The sequence below is a fragment of the Pan troglodytes genome, chromosome 2 (genome assembly GCF_028858775.2).
Source record: "Pan troglodytes isolate AG18354 chromosome 2, NHGRI_mPanTro3-v2.0_pri, whole genome shotgun sequence".
In the NCBI taxonomy this organism is placed as follows: Eukaryota; Metazoa; Chordata; class Mammalia; order Primates; family Hominidae; genus Pan; species Pan troglodytes.
Window position 1 is genome coordinate 97,247,787 of NC_086015.1, and position 22,420 is coordinate 97,270,206.

The 22,420-nt window shown below is 38.3% G+C and overlaps 1 protein-coding gene and 1 pseudogene across 9 annotated transcripts in view; one reads left to right on the forward strand and one right to left on the reverse strand.

Moving 5' to 3' along the window:
- The first annotated feature begins 2,558 nt into the window (after positions 1-2,558).
- The window catches only part of ARL13B (ADP ribosylation factor like GTPase 13B), a 75,537-nt gene continuing 55,675 nt past the window's right edge, over positions 2,559-22,420 (forward strand). The window contains exons 1-3 of one of the 9 annotated variants that reach the window (XM_063806922.1): positions 2,575-2,921; positions 18,291-18,361; positions 18,982-19,103. In XM_063806922.1, the coding sequence (XP_063662992.1) occupies positions 19,019-19,103 (85 nt within the window). In that variant the 5' untranslated portion in view covers positions 2,575-2,921; positions 18,291-18,361; positions 18,982-19,018. Of the gene's footprint in view, positions 2,922-18,290; positions 18,362-18,966; positions 19,104-19,548; positions 19,721-22,420 lie in introns of those variants that run through there. The other 8 variants (XM_063806923.1, XM_001137759.7, XM_024355579.3 and 5 more) reach the window with 8 other exon arrangements.
- LOC129143516 (non-histone chromosomal protein HMG-14-like) lies at positions 11,003-11,365 on the reverse strand (annotated as a pseudogene).

Here is a 22,420-nt window from a genome sequence, read left to right on the forward strand (position 1 = left end):
ACCAACTTTAAAATTTGCTATCTATTATTTATCAGAAATTACACTTGAGCTTCATTTCTCTCATTTCATCATCTTAGCAACCTGGAAAAGTAGGTATTTTAATTTCCATGTTATAGATAGGGTTGTTGGAGCTTAGAAGAAAATATCCCAGAATAAAGGCCTCAGAAGCAAAGTTTCCGTCTCTAACCTTCTGTTCCTCGTCTCTTGCCCCTCATTCTCCCCCTATGCAAGCCATAGAAACTATAATTCCTCTTTCTCCAGGTGCAGTTATAGAAACCACAACCCCCTTTCCCCAAAGCCAGCCACAAACCCCAAAATATTACTCTAACCTTCTTCCTTTCCGTGAAAGACCTGCCCATAAATAAATTCTTTGACTTGCATTGTTTGATAGTACGTCTTAAGACTCCCATTCTAGAAAGGGTCCTACCCCATACCCTGGAAGAAGGAATGCTGAACAATCAGGTCAAGAGGAATCTGAACAGACAGGCCTTGCTGAGTTTCTCCACACAGTCTGCTCTCATTAGGTCATATCCTTTTTCACCAATGAGAGTTCTACAGGGTTTTTCATTCTTCATCGAACCCAAGTATAAAAATGGGTAGTTTTCCCTGCATCTTTGCATCTCCATTTGCAAGGTTCCCATGTCACATAAAACTTGGATTAAATAAATTTGTTATGCTTTTCTCTTGCTATTCTTTTTGTTATATGAGTGTTGGCTGTGACTGTTATGATGAGAAGAAAAGGTATCACCCCCTTTGTTCCCCATAAGGCACAGTATTTTGGAGATAGCAAGCTGTATGAGATGTATATAAATTTGAATTAAAATTACATGAGGCTGGGTGCCATGGCTCATGCCTATAATCCCAGCACTTTGGGAGGCCGAGGCAGGCGGATCATTTGAGGCCAGGAGTTTGAGACCAGCCTGGGCAACATGATGAAACACTGTCTCTACAAAAAATACAAAAATCAGCTGGGCGTGATGGTGCACGTCTCTAGTCCCAGCTACTTGGGAGACTGAGGAAGGAGGATCACTTGACCCCAGGAGGCGGAGGTTGCAGTGAATCGAGATCATGCCACTGCACTCCAACCTGGGTGATAGAGGGAGACTCTGTCTCAAACAAAACAAAACAAAACCAAAAAAAGTTACATGATTTAGTAAAGGACAGAGACTAATTTAAAACCTATATGTATGTTAGTCTCAAATCATTATATTCCCCGCGAATACACTGGGATTCTCAGTGCCTTCTATCCTTTCATCAGGATTTGAAAATATTTATTTAAGTAGAAAATGAATGGACACACAGATCCCTACATATTGTGCATAATTTTTTCCCTACAGGAATGTCCTTGTCATTTCTTTTTCTCCAAAGTATATAAAAGAAATGCAAATATTACATACCTCTTTAAAAAATAAACTATTACAAAACAGTCAAGAGATAACAATCTTCATCTTGCAGATACCAAATAGCCAGCAATTTATGTACCTAAAAATCCTGAAACAAACATACATCAAAATGGTTATTTATTTATTTTTGAGACGGAGTCTTGCTCTGTTGCCCAGACTGGAGTGCAGTGGCGCGATCTCGGCTCACTGCAACCTCCGCCTCCCGGGTTCAAGCAATTCCCCTGCCTCAGTCTCCAGCGTAGCTGGGACTACAGGCGCGTGCCACCACACCCGGCTTTTTTTTTTTTTTTTTTTTTTTTTTTTTTGTATTTTTACTAGAGACGGGGTTTCACTATGTTAGCCAGGATGGTCTAGATCACCTGGCCTCGTGATCCGCCCGCCTCGGCCTCACAAAGTGCTGGGATTACAGGCGTGAGCCACCGCGCCCGGCCCCAAATGGTTATCTTTGAGAGGTCCTGTGAGATCTCATTTTCTTCATCTTGTTTCTTTTTAGTATTTTTCACATTTTCTACAAGAAATGCATTTTTCTTTTGTAATCACAATCCCCCCTACAACAAATATCATACAATTCCGTTTCACATATGTAACAGTAATAAACGTTTTAGAGATTAAGGCTTCACTCTCATCTGAACTACTGAGAAAATTTAGCAAGCGAATTTCCCCCTTGTCTTTAACTTACAAGAATTGCCCCAGTGTATTGTTCCTGTAGTCATGCTGCCTAAGTCGGCCAGAATTCTAGAGGGTCCCCATCCCTGAGCAAAAAACAAACAAACAAAAAACAAGAAAAAAGAAAGAAAGAAAAAGAAAAACCCATGCACAAGACCTGAGATCTCTGAATCTCAGTTGGGGACACTGGAGAAAGGAAAGGAACAGCACCATGGATTGGCAACACATTTTATGTAGTTATAAAGATAGGCCTTGCTGGAGATTTGTCCGGGATCCTCCAGCTTATCTCCGGACGCTCCGGTTGCCTAGTTACGAGAACGCGCTACCTCGAGCTCCGCCTCCTTCTTATAGAGTACTCCCCTTTCTCTTTTCCTAGTCTCGCGCAGGGGCGGGTAGCCAGGACTCTTCAGCCACTCAGAGGCCTCTACCTCAGGACCTCAACCGATGATTGGGCGAGCGCAGTACGGGCGTTGCCTGGGGAACGCCTTCAGCGCCTCGAAGTAACGTCAGCACGTCGACGCGGGGCTTTTCTTCAGCCGGGTCCCGCTAACTCGGCCACGGTGTATCTGCGTTTTTGGTCAGGTTGTTCCTTGGCTAAGAGGGCAGTCGTCGCGGACCCACGCGGTTAGCAGGGCTTAGTGCTCGGGCCGGCCGCCTTCACTTCCCTCCCGGCTTTTCCTCCCGACTTATCCACTTTAGGGGCGTCTCGGAGTGCCGGAGTCCCCCGGGGAAGAGCGGGGTGCCGGTGTCCGCTCCGGGCTCGGATGGGAAGTGGCGGGAGGAGCGACCCGGGATGTTCAGTCTGATGGCCAGTTGCTGCGGCTGGTTCAAGCGGTGGCGGGAGCCTGTCAGGTAGGCTGGAGCCAGCTGTCCTGGCCGTCCTAGGGGTTGGGGATGGCTGCGCCCCAGGGGCGAGGCGCCGCCTCTTCCCCGCGCCTGGACGAGTCTATCCCAGGCCGCAAGGGATGCTTTCATTCCCAGGGTGTCCCGGGAGGGAGAGATTGGAGGATATAGCCTTGTTGTCTGGTCGACTTTCTGTTGCGATTGACAATGCTTATCGTTGTTATATTTTAAATAGGTTTGAATTTGTTAAAAAGTGTGTGTGTGTGTGGAATTGAAAACTATCCATTGTGTTTTTCCTCTGAAGCTTTTGTAATGGAAATTCTTTTAAAAAGAGGGGGACATGGAATATAGTTTTCATAATTTCCGCACATTCCATTCCAAGTCACACCTCCACACAGTTGTACTTGAGGACGTGGGCTTGAAATCTGGCACCACTACTTAATAATTACATGACTCAACCATTTTGGCCCCACCTTTCTTAAATATTAAATGAGAGTGATAATACTCTGCTTTAGAAATATTGTATTCAATGAGAACAAGTGATAGTGTTTTCTTAACTGTAATGTAGCTTCCAATTTTTATACGGTCTCTAGTAAAACCTTTTAATTGAAAGGGTCCACTTTTTAACATTTCATTTTGAAATGCTAGAAGTATTAATAATTAGTACCTGTTACTTGATATTCATTCATTCAAAAAATATTTATTAAGACAATACCTTGTGCCAGGCACTGTCTTAGGAAATAATCAGTGAAATTGATGCTTTTGAAACTGAGGCCTAACCTATAAAGAGATCTTGTGTTTGTTACATAAATAATGTTGCCTTCACATAGTTCTAGTCTGGAATTGGGCCAAGGGTAAGATAAAGCAAAGTTTTTTTTTTTTTTTTTGATTGTTAACATTTTAAGTATATTTGCCATGAGAATGAACTATCCTTTAAAGAATGAATCTGAAAAGCTACACTTACACACTATAACAGAAAATACATGTCTAGATTGGAAAAAAAGTAACTTTAAATGAAACTAGAGATTCTTCCCCATTATTAGCTCCTAACTGAATTTGAATGTTTTAAATATAAGTAGTAAGATCAACTCTGTAAGTCAAAGATGGGCTGGGTGTGGTGGCTCACGCCTGTAATCCCAGCACTTTGGGAGGCCGAGGCTGGCCGATCTTTGGAGCCCTGGAGTTCGAGACCAGCCTGGGCAATATGGCGAAACCCCGTTTCTACAATAAAATAAACGGGCACGGTGACGCACGCCTGTAGTCCAAGCTACTTCGGAGGCTGAATCAGTAGGATCACTTGAGCCTGGGAGGCGGAGGTTGCAGTGAGCCGATATCGCTGCACTCCCTGAGTGACACAGTGCAACCCTGTCTCAAAAAAAAAAAAAAAAAAAAAGAAAAAAAAAAGTCAAAGAGTTGTTTTAGGTGCATAGATTCTGATTTATTTGCTTTAATTATATTCTGGTCTAATTTCACAGTATCTACTAAGACTTGAGGGTCATTCATAATAGTTGACCCCTCATTTTCCTCCGTGTCTGCTTTTAAGAAATGTATTTGGTTTCTGTGAAGGCATATATATAACTTACGTTCTTTTAACGAGAAACAGTGAAAACGTGTAATTCGAAGAAGGAGTGTTCAATTTAATTCATCATTCTTAGTCTTTCCTTTTCTTAGCAGCTTTTGTATATATACTCTCTGGAATGATTTGTTTAAAGAGAAGAGTTCAGAGAAAGGAGAATGTGTTGATTTCCAAGTAGAACAGATAATTGAATTTTCTTAATAAAGCATTATTAAAATTTAGCTGCATAACCCAGAGTGTATTTTCTTCTTTAATAAGCACCATCTAGATTTGTCCTGTCCAGTAGGGTAACAACGAGCTACACGTGGCTGTTGAGCACTTGAAATGTGGCTAGTCTGAATTAAGATGCTGTAAGTGTATGTTTAATACATAGTGGGCTTTGAAAAAAGATTTATTATGCGAAAAAGTCAGCATCTTATCAGTCTTTTAAAAGTATGATTACATGTTGAAATGATAACTTTTGCATATGCTAGGTTAAATAATATATTAGAATTAACTTTTTTTTACTTTTTAAAAAATGAGATTACTAGAGAATTTCAATGTATATGTTGCTTATGTTACATTTCTATTGGATCTTACTGCTCTGGATCATAGCCTAATATAAAGGACATAGGTAAACATCTCAATTTGGATAACTGTCAAAGAATTTGAACACAAGTTGGATTACACCTGTCTTCTAAGTCCCCTTGTTCAATCCCTGATTTATAATAGTGGCTGAATAAATATTTGCCAAATATTGTATGTAGTTTGATTTTTCTTAGTAATAATCATCCTGAAGTAAATAACATTAGCAAGTAGTTCCATTTATTTTACTGGAATAAATGAGAGGTGAGCAAGCTAATTTTAAAAACAAAATTTTGTGCTTTTATGGTGTTTTCTATTTTTTCAACAGAAATTGCCTGTTTGATTATTATGTATATATTTGTTTTCTGTAGAATTTCTTATTAAGATTCCTCTTCATGTTTATATTTTATGAAGATGAAATGTGAGGAGTGAATTTGTAAAAGAGATGATGATGGTTATTAATATACTATATTTGAGATTACTTTGCAGATTTGTTTAATACATTCTGTACCCCAGTACCCATTGTATTTGTTCACCTCTCCTCACTTAGATCCTTTCCTAGTGAGCATATTATTCCAGACATTGGAATCAGGGATTAGATTTGTGTGATAAGGACAACGCAGGAGTCAGAGATCAAGTGTTAAGGCACCAGTCTAGGTCAGCAGTCAAGATCTTATAAAAGTTTAACGCTTCATCCCCCTTAGTGGAGTACTGAACCCCACTTATTTGGGGTTTGGTATGGCCCCATTCATGAATTTTGGTTCAGTTTGGTGCGGCTCCATTCATGAATCAATGAATGTGGAAATAAACTCTTGAAATTTTATTGTTCCTAAGTTTATCTTTTAAAAATATGTTACCAAATTGCTCCTCAGAAAGGATTAAAAAAGAGAAAACACAGTTTCTACTCCTACCAACAGTACGTTGGAGTGCCTTTTTCACTGAGAAAATCAGGAGTCATCGGTTTTTCATCTCCTTCACATTATAGGGGAAACTGCTTTCTGCTTTGAGTTTCTGGGTTTTTTTTTTTTTTTTTTTTTTTTTTTTATTACTAGGAAGATTAACTTTTTTTCCTTGCACATTTTTGTTTCTCTCAGCAGTTGTCCATTGATTACTGTTGTGTTTTTTCTATTGGGGCAGGTGTGTTTTCTTAATGAATTTTTAAAAAGAAATTTTAAGTGTTTGTCGTAGCTACTGTTTCTCTGTAGTACAATTGACACTTGAACAACGCAGGGTTTAGGAGCACTGAACCCTGCCTTGCCAGCACAGACAGAAATCCACATATAACTTTTGACTTCCAAAAAACTTAATTACTAATAGCCTCCTGTTGACTAGAAGCCTTACTGATAACATGAATAGTCAGTTACCACATATTTTTTATGTTATATGTATAATTTATTGTATTCTTAAAGTTAGAGGAAAGGAAATGTTGAGAAAGTCATAAGGGGCGGAGCACGGTGGCTCACGCCTGTAGTCCCAGCACTTTGGGAGGCTGAGGTGGGCAGATCACTTGAGGTCAAGAGTTCAAGACCAGCCTGGCCAATATGGCGAAACCCTGTCTCTACTAAAAATACAGAAATTAGCTGGGTGTGGTGGCGAGCATCTGCAATACCAGCTACTTGGGAGGCTGAGGCAGGAGAATCACTTGAACCTGGGAGACAGAGGTTGCAGTGAGCTGAGATCGTGCCACTGCACTCCAGCCTGGGCGACAGAGCAAGACTCTGTCTTAAAAAAAAAAAAAAAAAAATTAAAAAGAAGAAAAAAATATATTGACTATTTAGTAAGTGGAAGTGGATCATCATAAAAGTCTCCATCCTTATCTTCTTCCCATTGAGTAGGCTGAGGAGAAAGAGGAAGAGGGGTTGGTCTTACTGTCTCAGGAAGGTTTCAGAGGCAGAAGAGGTGGAAATGGAGGCTGGGGAGGCAGAGGAGGCAGGAGAGGAAGGCACACGTGTAACTTTCATTAAAAACAAATTTGTGTGTAAGTAGAACTGTGCAGTTCAAACGTGTGTTGTTCAAGGATCAGTTGTATAATATTGCAAGTATTTTCTTTCCATTTGTTATATTTTCAACTTTTTGTGATTTTTAAATATAAACATTTAAAATTTTTGAATTCAGGCTGGGTGTGGTGGCTCACACCTGTAATCCTAGCACTTGGGAAGATCGCTTGAGCCTAGGAGTTTGAGATCCGCCTGGGCAATATAGTGAGACCCCATCCGTACAAAAAAGTTTTAAAAAATTAGCCAGAAGTAGTGGCATGTGCCTGTAGTCCGAGCTACTTGGGGGGCTGAGGCAGGAGGATCGCTTGAGCCCAAGAGGTGGAGGCTGCAGTAAGCCCAGGTTGCCCCACTGCAGCCTAGCCTGGGTGACAAAGTGAAACCCTGTCTCAATCAATCAATCAATCAATAAGACTAAATAAAAATTTTAAATTCAAATATATTACTGTTTCAGTGTAATGTTTAGAAAGTTCATCAGCATTACAAGATTACATTCACGTATACTTTTTTCTTATAGTTTTATATTTTCATTTTTAACATTAAAAACTGTTAATCTATTGCAATCTATTTAGCTTATAGGGAGCAGCCTTCATCCTGAGTACAGGACACAAGGTCTGTGAAGCTATGATGCTCAGTAAATCTCTGGGCCTTATAGCAGATTCTAACCCTTACACATTCTCATCTACAGATTTTGAGCTCCTGTTATTTATAACATAGCATCTAGGTGATGAAATAGTGCATGTAAAATATAATGATCGAATATGCAAGAATTGAAATATGATTTTTAAGATTTTTAATGAGAATCAGGAAAGAGGATTTTAGAAGGGGTGTAATTTTACCTGGGTCTTGAAGAAATTCATGCAACAAATTTTGCATACAAATTTTGGCAACAAAATTCTTTGTTTATATGAAAATATACATGTTATATAACTTCTTATATATTATGCATATATAACTAACAAAAATGTTTTCACTGTTATTTAACCAAAAACAAAGATATAATAAGTACCATATGCCTGCCAGGTTTTATAAATATTAATCTTTAGTCATCATATTTCAATTTTATTTTAATAAGTAGGTAACAAATCCTTGAAACTTCCTGCCCCCTATTCATCTTCCACCATTCTTCCACAGAGTTAACCTTTAATTGGAACTGATTTCTTGTCCATCTGTGTTTTTTCAGCATCACAAATACAACCTATCAAAGCTTTACTTCAAATTTATTAGTAAATTGTTTGCTGTGGCCAAGTCTAAAATAAGATACAGTACACAATGTTTCTAGTGGTCTGTTTTGTCCTCTTTGCTATGAACTTTTTCACTGAGGGAATACTTAGCTCCCTAATACCATCATTCTTGGCCTAAATAAATATAACTGTAAATCTAGACCATTTATAGAAATTGCTGAGTTCTTAATTTTCTAATTAAGCTGTATGTACAGATTAGCAAGGATTATCTATTGTGCTGTATGCTGAACTGGAATATTTTACATCTCTTTTTATCCCCCTAGCTCTTCTTGATTATGCATAGTAAGAATTTTAGAATTTTAATATAGAAAAGGACCTAGAGACATTCTTATTCTACCCCCTTATATTTTAGAGATGAAAAAATGGACACTAAGAATTTGACTTGATCAGGGCTTAAAAGCAGGCTATAAACCCAAGCTTGGCCTTTTCACTATTTATTCATACTCAGTAAATTTAGATAATGATTTGGTGTAATATGGGGTTCTAGATCTGAATTGAAATGTCAGAAAATAGTGTACTGCAATAAAATCACACTTTTTTCGATACATTTTTTTCTATCAATTTGTCGTATAGTGATTTTTTAAAATTCTCACATATGTGTCATAAAACCTTGTTCTAAAGTCTTTTTTTGTATATGTATTTGTTACTTTTAGAATTTATATTAATGTTAAAATTTAGAATTTGCTTCATGTAGTTTTAAATACTGTAGATAATAGAGTTCCGATGTGTCAAACTTTGATTTTAGTGTTTTTAGCGAAATGTTTTCTTTGACTTGCATAATATTTTTGAAGTTAGAAACAGCTTTTATGGGCCAGGCATGGTGGCTCGCACCTGTAATCCCTGCACTTTGGGAGGCCGTGGTGGATGGATCACTTGAGGTCAGGAGTTCGAGATGAGCCTGGCCAACATAGTGAAACCCTGTCTCTACTAAAAATACAAAAAATTAGCCAGGCATGGTGGCAGACTCCTGTAATCCCAGCTACTTGGGAGGCTGAGGCAGGAGAATTGCTTGCACCCAGGAGGCAGAGGTTGCAGTGAGTGGAGATCTCGCCACTGCACACTCCAGCCTGGGTGACAGAATGAGACTCCGTCTCTAAAAAAAAAAGGAATAGCTTTTATCTAATTATCATATTGAAAGTATTGTCTTCCTTAGTTAAAAGATGAGGAAGTTTAGACTTGTAGGTGTTCAAATGATTGTGATAATGTCATTCAGGAAAGATTCAGAATTTAAATGTTTTCTAAGTTCAATCCTCCCTAATGCCATGATGCTTATATTTCTGATTTTTTTTTTTTTTTTTAAAATAGAGACAGGATCTCACCATATTGCCCAGGTTGGTCTCAAACTCCTGGGCTCAAACAGTCCTCCTGTCTTGGCCTCCCAAAGTACTGGGATTACAGGCATAAGCCATTGTGCCTGACCAGTATTTCTGATATATTAATTTGTATATCCGTTATATAAAAAGGAATTCTGAGATAAGATATTCTCATGTTCTCACTTAGGAGATCTATTATATACATTGTGTTGACTTGAACAATATTAATTATTAGCTTCTGGAGTATGGAAGTCTTCACTTGTTTCGGCAGATAGCTAAAGTGATGTAAAACAGACCTTTGGATCCCTTAATCTCTACCTTTGATTTTTTTTTGTTTTTACTAAGAATTATTTCAGTTTTTTCTTTTGTAATGGAGATTTTATTTGTTGTGTTGAGAATAAGTATACAGACATTTCAAATTGTACACAATTCTTAACATACATACCAAAAATCTAGAAAACCTCTATTGTAATTCCTTTTTCTGAAACGGTCTCTCTCTATTGCCTAGGCTGGAGTGCAGAGGAGTGATCACGGCTCACTGCAGCCTTGACTGCCCGGGCTCAACCGATCCTCCCACTTCAGCCTCCCAAGTAACTGGGAGGTGCATGCCACGATGCCTGGCTAATTTTTTTTTTTTTATTTGTAGAGACAAGGTCTCACCATGTTGACCAGGCATGTCTCAATCTCCTGGGCTCAAGTAATTATCTCACCTTGGCCACCCAAAGTGCTGTGATTATAGGTGTGAACCACTGCGCCCGGCCTCTTTTTTAAATAGTTATTATAGTGACATTCCAACTTAACATTTGGAGGCAAATTTTTCTTAAGAGGATTATCAAGAGCCAGTATCTACAAGTGTTTGATAAGCTGTACACGTTCTACCAATTCACAGTTTAATAGCATGTACACTATATACCCAAATTTTCAATCTTTCACAGCACATTAACACAGTTATTAGGAAATGAGGACTTCTGTGACCAAAGATGTTATAGTGTACACAGTTCTGACAGGGAGAGCCATGATCAAGGAGTGGTTTTCTTTAGGAAACAATTCTGTGGAAAAAAAAAAAAAACATGGCAATAGAAGTAATTTAAAATGTTCAAGACATTAAATGCAGGATTCTGACTCTGTATTGCCATTTAGTATATTTTGTATTACAATATATAAAAACTAAGCCCCCATCTGTGGAATGTTAAGCTGACATCCAAGACAGTCAAAACTTCCTGTAATTCAATATCCCATACTATTTTCTGGTTTCACCAAAAAATAAACAACCAGAGAATTATTTCACCTCCGAAAAAACTTAACAATGGAATGAGGTGGGAGTTCCTGCTTCTTAAAAATGTTTCTAGAGCTACTAAAAAACTTGCACTTACAAAGCAGTTGATAAAAATACCCTGGATTGTACAAGAAGGGAGACAGGGACTACTGATAAGACATGGTATATGATATTAATCAGACTTGGCTTCTTTCTCTCCTGCTTCATCAGAGGTTGGAGTCTCCTCGGTTTTAGTTTCTTCGTTTTCTGCAGGTAAATCTTATTTAGTTTCTTGGTTAGCCACTTTGGCCTGTTTTCCCTATGCTCCCCTTTTCCCATTTGTTTGCTTTTTTTTTTTTTTTTAATCTGAAGATTTATCCTTTCCTGATGCCTCTTTGGCTTCGTTTCCACTTTTGCAGGAGCAGGTTTAGCTGACAAGTGCGCAGATCTTCTCTTGGGCTCTTGCTTCGCCACCCCTTCGGCTGAACTGACCTTCCTCTTGGGCATCTTGGCGGCAGGAAGGGCACTTGCTGGGCACCTGTGGGCCACGGAGCTGAGAGCCTTCGCAAAGCTGGGCTGCCTGGCTACTGGCACTCCTCCCGCTGCCCGGGCTGCTGAGACCCCTATTTCAGTTTTGAAAGTCTTTCTGTTAATTAGTACCTTGAAACCATGAGCATGTAAGCTTTTTCAGAAAACTTCAGCCAATTTGATATATATGGATATAATTACATTCTTTAATATGAACTATTTTGATGTGAAGATTTATATAAATTAGCTTCATTATAGTACTTTCTCAATCTAAAGTTATGTATTTTAATTTTACTTAGTATTTACTCAGCAAATGGGGTTCAGAAAATGTTTGTTGTTTCTTTCAGTAAAGAAGCCTACTGTGTGCCCAGCATATTTGATACAGGCGCTACAGAGCTGATAAAGAGAAGTTCTGGTAGAGGAGCCTGTATAAAAAGTAGCCGGGGATGGTTGTGAAGGGCTGAGGGAATACTCGGCATGGAAGGAACCCTCGGCATGGCAGGCTTCCTGGGAGTGGCAGAAGTGGGGGCTGCCAAATTGAGACTTGATTCTCTATAAGGATTTTAAGCAGAAAAATGCTATGGTTAAATTTTTTTTTTTTTTTTAAACAGCCTCATGCTGTCAACCCAGGCTAGACTGCAGTGGCATGATCCCAGCTCATTGAAGCCTTATTTAATTTTCATTATATCCCTTTAGAGTAGCTATTGTTATTATCCTATTTCATTCATGAAATTCTGAAAAGTAATGTGCCATATAGCTTAGAAATGGCAAGTCTGGCACTTGAACTCAGGTCTCTAACACCAAATTTGTGGCTACATTTCAGAGTACCCATAATACCTCTTATGTTACTTATTACTAGTATAACATACTGTAAATCTTATAATACTACAGAGTCCTTTGTATCTCAGCCTTTCTAGTAATCAAAGACCCAGGGATGACTATAATATTAGGAATAAGGGGCTCACTTTCAACTTCTGGAAAGGTTACATCATTAATTATTTGATAATACAGTTTGAGTATCTCTTTTTTTTGTTTTGTTTTGTTTTGTTTTTTTTGAGACGAAGTCTCCCTCTGTCGCCCAGGCTGGAGTGCAATGGCACGATCTCAGCTCACGGCAACCTCCACCTCCTGGGTTCAAGTGATTCTCCTGTCTCAGCCTTCTGAGTAGCTGGGATTGCAGGTGTGCGCCACCAAGCCTGGCTAATTTTTTTTGTATTTTTAGTAGAGATGGAGTTTCACCATCTGAGCCAGGCTGGTCTCAAATTCCTGACCTCAAGTGATCCACCTGTGTTGGCATCCCAAAGTGCTGAGATTACAGGTGTGAGCCACCGTGCCTGGCCCAGTTTGAGTATCTCTTAGCTGAAATGCTTGGGACCTAAAATTTGTCAAATTTTTAATTTTTTTTTGATTTTGGAATATTTGCATATATATATATATATATATATATAGTGAAGTATCTTGGGAATGGCCTCCAAGCCTAAACACGAATTTCATTTATGTTGTATATACAATAGCCTGAAGGTAATTTTATAAAATATTTTAAATAATTTTGTGCATATAACAAAGTTTTGATTGCAACCTGTCACATGAGGTCACGTGTGGAATTTTCCACCGTGGTGTCATGTTGGTGCTTAAAAAGTTTAGGATTTTGGAGCATTTCAGATTCCAGATTTTTGGACTAGGGATGCTCATTTACTGGTTCCTTAAGTAGAAGTATATCAAGTTCCCTTTAGACTCACTACATTGTTGTATTGAGTTGTGACTATGTTCTTCTTTTGCTTAAGGCTGCTATGCTGAGATATGCTCTTAACCCCTTGTTTATCAACTCATAATGTGATTGGTGTTTTCTCGTGCAGTGTTCTCAGTCTGGAATCCCTTCATCTTCCTTCTGTTTTTACCTTTCCCTTGCTTGACTAACTTCTCACTTTAAGAACTTAGGTTAGGCATTACCTTAAGAAGCTTCTCTGACCTTCTGCCCTAACTTTGGGCTGGATAAAGTCCTCTTGTTCGGTATCCCGTTATCATCTTACATATATAGCTAAACATTTTAAACTTTCATAGTGTCAGAATGTATTTGTATTTATGTTTTAGTCACTGTCACTAGAGGTTGAGCCCTTCAGGACAGAAAAGATGTCTGAGGCATTTTTGTGTCCACAATGCTTAACGTACTTTAATTGTATTACCATCTGACCAAATGATTAAATGATTGATTTTATTGCTAGTGTCAACTTTTGTAGACACTGTAAACCTAAGAGTACTGTATATTATTTTTTCAATTTGAAGGGCTAATGTATTTGATCAAATAATCATCAAACTAAAAGATATTGGCAATCTTTGATCTTTCTGTTGTCATACAGCACCACAGCCAAACTGTTCCCAATAATAATTTACCATATTTTTGTATGTATGTGTGCATGCATGTATGAATGAATTAATGAATGAATGACAGGGTCTCATTCTGTTGCCCAGGCTTCAGTGCAGTGGTGCAGTCATGGCTCACTGCAGCTTCAATGGGCTCAAGTGATCCTCCCACCTCAGCCTTCCGAGTAGCCAGGACTGTAGGCACACATCACCATTCCCAGCTAATTTTTTAAAAAAGTTGTTGTGGAGACAGAGTCTCATTATGTTGCCCAAGCTGGTCTTGGGCTTAAGTGATCCTCCTGCTTCGGCCCCCCAGAGTGCTGGGACTACAGGTGTGAGCCATCATGTCCGTCCAATTTATGATATTTTAAAAAGCTATAGCCACGTGTACATTATAAACTTGGTTAAATAAATTATACCTCTTTATAGAAGTTTGAGTTTTAGGTGAATGTTAACCTTTTAATCACATTCTATCCTGAAAGTATAAATTTAATGCTTTGTTATCAGGCTTTGCAGTAATCCATGCTGTGATTTTTATTTGTACTCCTTGTTATGTTTATTCAGTAATGCTTTAATTCCCTAAAACATTTAATTAAAGCCTTTTTTCAAGAATAGGACATAGTCTTAAACATTAACTAGTTGCAAAGGTAGTAAAAGTGAAAATAGAAATAGAATTATTTTATGCCAGTCTCAACACTATTATAATTCTCTAAAGTGATTTTCTTCTTTGAAGGACATTTTTGTTTGTTTGAGCCTAATAGCCTATAAATAAAGACAGACTCTTAAGGTAAAAGCTAATTTTCTTGGTGGCTTTAGGAACAGTGTTTCAAAATGCATAGTATATATGTATTTAGATGTTTGTTTTTTTAAAAAACTGAAATCTTGACAAGAATGGAGAAAAACGTGAGGTGCTCTATATAATAGAGAACAAGGAGTTATTTTTCATGAAAAGGTGGATCAGGGAATTTTTACTTTGACTCATAAGGGATGTGAAAAGTTTTCGTGATGTTTGCAGGAACTGCCGACTCAGTTGATGCTTATTTGTTTATTTGTGGTATTGTCTTCTCTGACTTCCAGAGTGGGCTCTGTAGCCTGCTGTCTATCCTTATGACTGCCCACTGCTTCCCCTAATTTATAACAGTTATCTCATGTTACTGTAATTACCTCTCCAGTGCCTTTTTTCTTGCTAGGCTCTAAGGTTTATGAGGCCTAAGAATTGTGGATATTTGTTTGCTACTATGTAATGGGTGCTTAATATTTATGGAATAAATGATGTAAACTAGTAGAAAACAGAGATTTATTCCCCAAAAGTAAACACTTTCGTTCATGGCAATGTTTAAAGCACTGTAGATCTTGAAATGCATTGTATACATAAAGAACAATTGAGTTAGCTTTAATATTAGCATTACTTTAGTCCAATTCATTGTATCTCTAGTAACTTGAATTATCTAAAATATTTATTTTATCATTGTATTTTATTTTATTTTTTGAGACAGCATCTCACTCTGTTGCCCAGGCTGGAGTACAAGTGGTACGATCTTGTCTCACTACAACCTCTACCTCCCAGGTTCAATCGATTCTCGCAGCTCAGCCTCCCAGGTAGCTGGGACTACAGGCGTGCGCTGCCATGCCTGCTAATTTTTGTATTTTTTTTTTTTTTTTTTGTAGTGACGGGATTTCACCGTGTCGTCCAGGCTAGTCTCGAATGCCTGAGCTCAAGTGATCGGCCCTCCTCAGCCTCCCAAAGTGCTGAGATTACAGGAATGAACCACCAGGCCTGACCTGGCTTGTTTTATTTTATTTTATTATTTTATTTTATTTTTGAGATGCAGTCTTGCTCTGTTGCCCAGACTGGGGTGCAGGGGCGTGATCTCGGCTCATTGCAACCTCTGCCTCCTGCGTTCAAGCGATTCTCCAGCCTCAGCCTCCTGAGTAGCTGGGATTACAGGTGTGTGCCACCATGCCCAGCTAATTTTTGTATTTTTAGTAGAGGTGGGGTTTTGCCATGTTTCTCAGGCTGGTCTCGAACTCCTGAGCTCAAAGTGATCTGCCCACCTCAGCCTCCCAAAGTGCTGGGATTACAGGCGTGAGCCACCACACTTGGCCTGTTTTATTTTTGAGACAGGATCTTACTGTGTTGCCCAGGCTTCAGTGCAGTGACACAATCATGGCTCACTACAGCCTTGACCTGCCAGGCTCAAGCAGTCCTCCTGTCTCAGCCTCCGGAGTGGCTGGGACTACAGGGATGTGCCTCCGTGCTTTGCTAAGCTACTCATTTTAAATGCTACGTTATCCATCTTCTCTGGATAGTCATTTACTATATTTTGTTTTGGAAGTTATTTTGTACTTAAATCTTGTTCTTTGATATTTGATAGTTCTATGAATTAATTCATAATTATGAATTCTTAAAACAAAATAATAAAATTATATTCTTAGTATCTTGCAGCTTCCTTAGGAAGTAAATTCATATTTTTCATAGTTGATAAAGCAGGTACATTTCCAGATGGATAGAGGTTCCTAGACCTTGCCCACTACCTCTTCTCCATAAATCTATAATCTGCTGTGGGTCTTTGTGGCATTCCCACTGGCTTCGCCACCAGCCAATTGAGAATGGGGCCCTGGAGTGCTGCTTATTGTGATTTACCTTATTCTTGCACTGAGTCAAGTATAGACACAGCTTCTGTTTATTTCCCATGCTAGGTATGGGATGGTTGAAACATCTAGAAAAGATAAAGGCTTCTAGATAACAGAGGAAATTAACATGGAATTCGTTTTACTCATAGTAGAAGTCAGAATCCTCACAGTGGCCTATGGTCTAACATGAACTGGTCTCTGATGTGTCTCTGACTTCCTGTCTTCCTATTCTGCTCCTTTCTCACTTGGTTTCATCACAGTGGCTTCCTTGCTGATTCTTGGACCTTCCTGCATTTCTGTACCTAAGTGTCTTTGCAGCAGCTGTTCTCTCTTGCCCCGAATATATGCATGACTCACTCTCTCCTTCAAGTCTTTCCTCAGATTTTACCTTCTGAATAAGGTCTGCCTTGACCACCCAATATAAAACTGCCCCCACCTCCCACCCCCAACCTTGATCCCTTGTACCCTGCTCTACTCTGTTTTTTTCCCCGTAGTACCTAATCACCTTATAATGTACTATAAAATTTACATAATAATTTATCATATTATTAGTGTCTGTCTTTTGTCTCTAAAATGTAAGCTTAATAAGGAAGAGTTTCTTTATCTGTTTTTGTTTGTTTTATTATGATAGTGGTTGCTGTAATAAACAAGTGTGTCTCAAATACCTAGAACACTGGTGTCTGGTGTATAGAAGATGGTCAGTGGTTATTTATTTAAGAAATTATCAATTTGGCTTTTGCCAGACTGAGTTTGTTCTTTCCCAGCTTGTGACCCATAGCTAGACTGCCTCATTCTCTCACCTCTGTCTTCTGTCTTTGTTATATGGCCCCTTCAAGTACACCCGATTTTTTTTTTTGTAAATCTCTTGGATTTACAAGTCTAAATCCAAGAGAGCAAAGCCTAGAGAAATGAAAGGACACCCTTTACGGCCATTTAAATTCTGTTTTCAGCCCTCCATGAGATGATTACTAAAGAGGAATAACTCCATAGGAGATTGGCCATACCCTATGGTCTAAATATGGCAGCTGTGTTAAGCTGTGGCTTTCTTTTTCTATGTATTCCCAAGGCAGTTTTCATTTCCAAATCCATGGTGGTAATGGACTGTCTCACCTGTTATATTGTGCAGAGTTCAACCTAGAAAATAAATGACTATATAGTGGTAAACAGAATCACCAAGTTAACAGGACTAGGACCAGTATAATAGGTTTGTTCCTTTATACCTGTCCCACATTTAAATCCCTACGAGTTAGGTGAATTAGGTTCTGGTTCTGAGTCTGTAACTGATTCATTGTGTGACCTTTGACCAGATTACTTAATTTATCTGGACTTATGTTTCTTCAGTTTTTAAGTTGACTAGGTTTTTTTTTTTTTTCCCCCTGTGGAGTTTAGCTGTATCATGAGAAATATTTTAAACTTTACAATTATAGTAACCTTCTCTCAAAATGTTAGCACTTCCATGTTATTATATATAAATTTATATTTGGTAAGATGCTACATATTTAAAAACAGTTATGTACTTTCATAAGATAAACAGATTCGTGATATTTGTTAGCTTTCAATAAACTAGAAAATTGAGTCTTTAGCCATGATAGAGAACTCAGAGTTAGATTGTCTCCCCACCTCCCTTTCCATCTTCCTTCTTTCCCTTATTCTCTGTCCTTTGGATTATCTATTGTACAGTTTTACTTTATTTGCTTAGAGAACAAAAGGATGATCCTTTAAAGGTATTTTTCATGAATTTGCTTTTGAATCTATATTTTATTCATCATTGTACTCCCTAGCATCCAACAGATTTTCTTGTGCTTAATAGGTGCTCCTTAAATGTTGATTTAATTAATGAATTTGCATTTATTTTTCCTCAATACTAAATTAACAAAGAAAGTGATTTTTAAATTTCTATTATTTTAAGAAAGGTGACTCTTTTGATGGTGGGACTTGATAATGCTGGTAAAACCGCAACAGCAAAGGGAATCCAAGGAGGTAAGCTGAAAACATTTATGTGCTTTCTGAACTCTATTAAATTATTCTGAATTATTTATTTTGTTAAGTTGCTTTATTCCTTATTAATTTGGTACAGATACTGTGCACTGCATTACTTTATATTCTTAGTATATTTGTGACTCTTGTGGCGAATAGGCTCTGTCTTAATGGGACCAGACTATTATGTTTCAGATTTGAATACATGCAGAGATGCAGAGGCTCCTTGATGCCTTTGATCTGCTAAGAGGGAATAGTATCTGTATTCTAGACAATAGGAAGGAAAATTTAAAAAGATGAGCTGCCCCTGCTTTTAAGAATACCCATCTTCTACTTATATTTTCCTGGCCAGAAGTTAGTCACATGCCTATGCTTAGATGAAAGAGAGGTATAGTTAGCCAGCATAGTTCTCTTTGAATCTCTTGATGCTTTTTTTCAATATAAGTAATTTTTATAATTAAATCTATATCATTAAACGGCTTTATATCATACATACTGCATCTCATTGAATATTGAATATATATCATACATATTACATCTCATTGAGTGTATCTCATTGAATGCTGGCTAGTCTTCTTTTTTTTTTTTTTTAATTTTTAATTTATTAGGTCTTTTTTTGGTAGAGATGGGGTCTCCCTATGTTGCCCAACCTGGTCTGGAATGCCTAGCCTCAAGCTATTCTTCTGCCTTGGCCTCCAAGAGTGCTGGGATTACAGGCATGAGCCACCACGCCCAGCCCGGCCAGGTAATCTTAATTTAATGCTTTGTGCTACAATATAGCAGTATCTATGCTAGTGACTTTGTTGGGCACCTAGAATGTATCACCAGTCAGGCATCTAAAGTGAGTCCCCAACCCTGGGGCCGTGGACCAATATCTGTCTGTGGGCTGGTTCCTAAGAACCAGCCCACAAAGCAGGAGGTAAGCAGCAGGCCAGTGAATGAAGCTTCATCTGTATTTACATCCTCTCCCCATTACTCACATTACTGCCTGAACGTTGCCCCCTGTCAGATCAGTGGTGGCATTAGATTCTTAGGACCATGAACCCTATGTGAACTGCACATGCAAGAGATCTAGGTTATGTGCTCCTTATGAGAATGTAATGCCTAATGATCTGTCACTGCCTCCCATCACCCCCCCAGATGGGACCATCTAGTTGTAGGAAAACAAGCTTGGGGTCCCACTGATTGTACATTATGGTGAGTTGTATAATTATTTCATTATGTATTACAATGTAATAATAATAGAAATAAAGTGCACAATAAATGTAATGTGCTTGAATCATCCTGAAACCACCTCCATCCTCCAGTCCATGGAAAAATTGTCTTCTGCAAAACTGGTCCCTGGTGCTGCTGATCTAAAGGGTAAGAATTGGGAGAAATGCATAACATGTATTTGTTTCTGGAAACTGATGATTGCAGTAAGATATCATGCTTACTAAATAGTGGAAGGGCATTTATTAATTAACAGGTTGCAAAACTCACTGTTGGAAAAAAACATTTTCTCACCTCAAATGCTACTCTGTAATGTTAAGTAAATTATCTATTATTGTCTATGATTTTTTCTAAAGCCTATGTCTATGCTATCTTCTACGTTATATCTTCACAGGGCACTCACTATCATTATTTAAACCAGTGGTCAGCAAACTTTTTCTGTAAAGAGCTGAATAGTAAATATTTTAGACCTTGCAGTCATCCAGTCTCCTTCTGAACTACAAAATTTTTACACTGTAGTGTGAAAGCAGCCATAGACCATCTGCATACATGCTGGGCACGGTGGCTCACACCTGTAATAATCCCAGCACTTTGGGAGGCCGAGGTGGGCGGATCACCTGAGGACAGGAGTTTGAGACCAGGCTGGCCAACATGGCGAAACCCCATCTCTACTAAAAATACCAAAATTAGCTAGGTGTGGTGGCACACACCTGTAATCCTAGCTACTCAGGAGGCTGGGGCAGGAAAATTGCTTGAACCCCGGAGATGGAGGTTGAGTGAGCCGGGATTGCGCCACTGCACTCCAGTCTGGGCAACAGTGAGACTCCGTCTCAAAAAAAAAGAAGACAATCCGTATACAAATGAGCATGGCCAAGCTCCACTGAAAGTTTATTTCCGGCACTGAAATTTGAATTTAATATAATTTTCATGTGTTAGGAAATATTTTTCTTTTAATTTTTTTTAGTCATTTAAAATGTAAAACACATTCTTAGCTTGTGGGCCATACAAAAACAAGTGGCAAACCAGATTTGACCTGGAGGCCATGACACCTTCTTCTAACCTTCTTTTATCCATTCCTCTAAAGCCTGACATTCATGGGAGCAGGCACCTTAGAATGTGCTAATCAGATTACCTAATTTGTTATGTATACTGGGTGTACTTAGAACATCCTCTTTCCTTTCTTTCTCTTATGTATTCCACCTCCATATATATTCATAAGTTCCTTTTTCTGAGTCTAGAAAATGCTTAATGTCAAAGCTGCCTTCAACTTCGAGCCCCACTCCCCATTCTCTTTTTGTCCTTCATCCCATATTTACTCTTCAGTTTCTTACTTTAAAATTTTTTTAGGACTATAGTTTCTTAGAACTACTTGAAACTTCCCAGATGTAAGCCTTCTCTTTCCTTTATATTTTTGTGTTGTTCTCACTTACCTAACTAGAGAGAGTATCTACTGATGTTTAAAGATGTATTTTTGTCATATAGTCTCCTCTTTTATAAAGTCCTTTTTAATTCCCAGCTGCCCCAATTACTACCTTACTTAGTAGAATTGATCATGTCCACTTTTTTGGCCTGCTCTTCCTGATACCTACTTGGTCACTACTTAATTACATTTTGTTTGTGTATCTTTTTTCTTCAGGCTGTAAATTCTCTAAAGGCATTTTGCTTATTTTGGTGTCGCAATTGTTTAGGCCATGCGCCTAGGTCTTCTTAAAACATCTCTCTCATGGCTCCTACTTTTCTACTTATTTCTGATTCTTTTCTGACTTCTCAGCCTTCTTTTTTTTTTTTTATTTCCGTGTGAAATTGAGAAAAAGTTATCTGCTAGTTTCTTTTCAGATGTGTCTACCTCTCCTCTGACTGTGTTGCCATTGGCTAAATCCAAACCCTCAGTTTCTTTTATCTATGATGTCACAGTAGCTTTTTTCTAATTCATATTCTATTTATTTATTTATTTATTTATTTATTTATTTATTTATTTTTAATTTTTTATAGAGGTGAGTCTCACTATGTTGCCCAGGATGGTCTTGAACTCCTGGCCTCAAGTGATCCTCCTGCCTTGGCCTCCGGAAGTGTTGGGATAGTAGGCATGAGCCACTGAGCCTGGTCATATTTTTTTGGTTTTTTAGAGACAGGGTATCACTTTGTCATCTAGGCTGGAGTTCAGTGGCGTGATCATAGCTCACTGTAATCTCAAACTCCTGGGCTCAAGCTATCCTCCTGCCTCAGCCTCGAGAGTAGCTAGACTAGAGGTGTGCTCCACAATGCCTAGCTAATTTTTTTATTCACAATAGCGTTTTTTCCCTTTTTTATTTTTAATTTTGTGAGTACATAGTAGGTGTATATATTACGAGGTACATGAGATTTTTGTGTAGGCATGCAATGCATAATAATTTCGTCATGAAAAATTGGGTATCTATTCCCTGAACATCTATTTTTTGCGTTACTCTTTCAGTTGTTTTTAAATGTTCGATTAAATTATTATTGACTATAGTCCGCCTGTTGTGCTTTCAAATACTAGGTTTTATTCATTCTTTCTAATTTTTTTTCACAATAGCTTCTTAATATAAAAGTAACACCCCTTCCTGGAACTTTACTTCTTTAAATCAAACTTCTCTTCTTCATGGTTGTCAGTTATTGCATTAGTTGGACACAGGTTCAATTGTTCTCACAGAGACCTAAGATAACAGTGGTTCAACAAGATAGATGTTTCTTTCTTTCTCATAACAGCCTAAGCAAAAGTAGTCTAGGACAGGTTTGTCAGCTCCATCGTGTTAGTCCTCAATTCTTTGTTCTGTTTGCTTTGCCATCCCCAGTGTTCTCCCTCACCTACGTGGTTGAAGGTAGTTCACT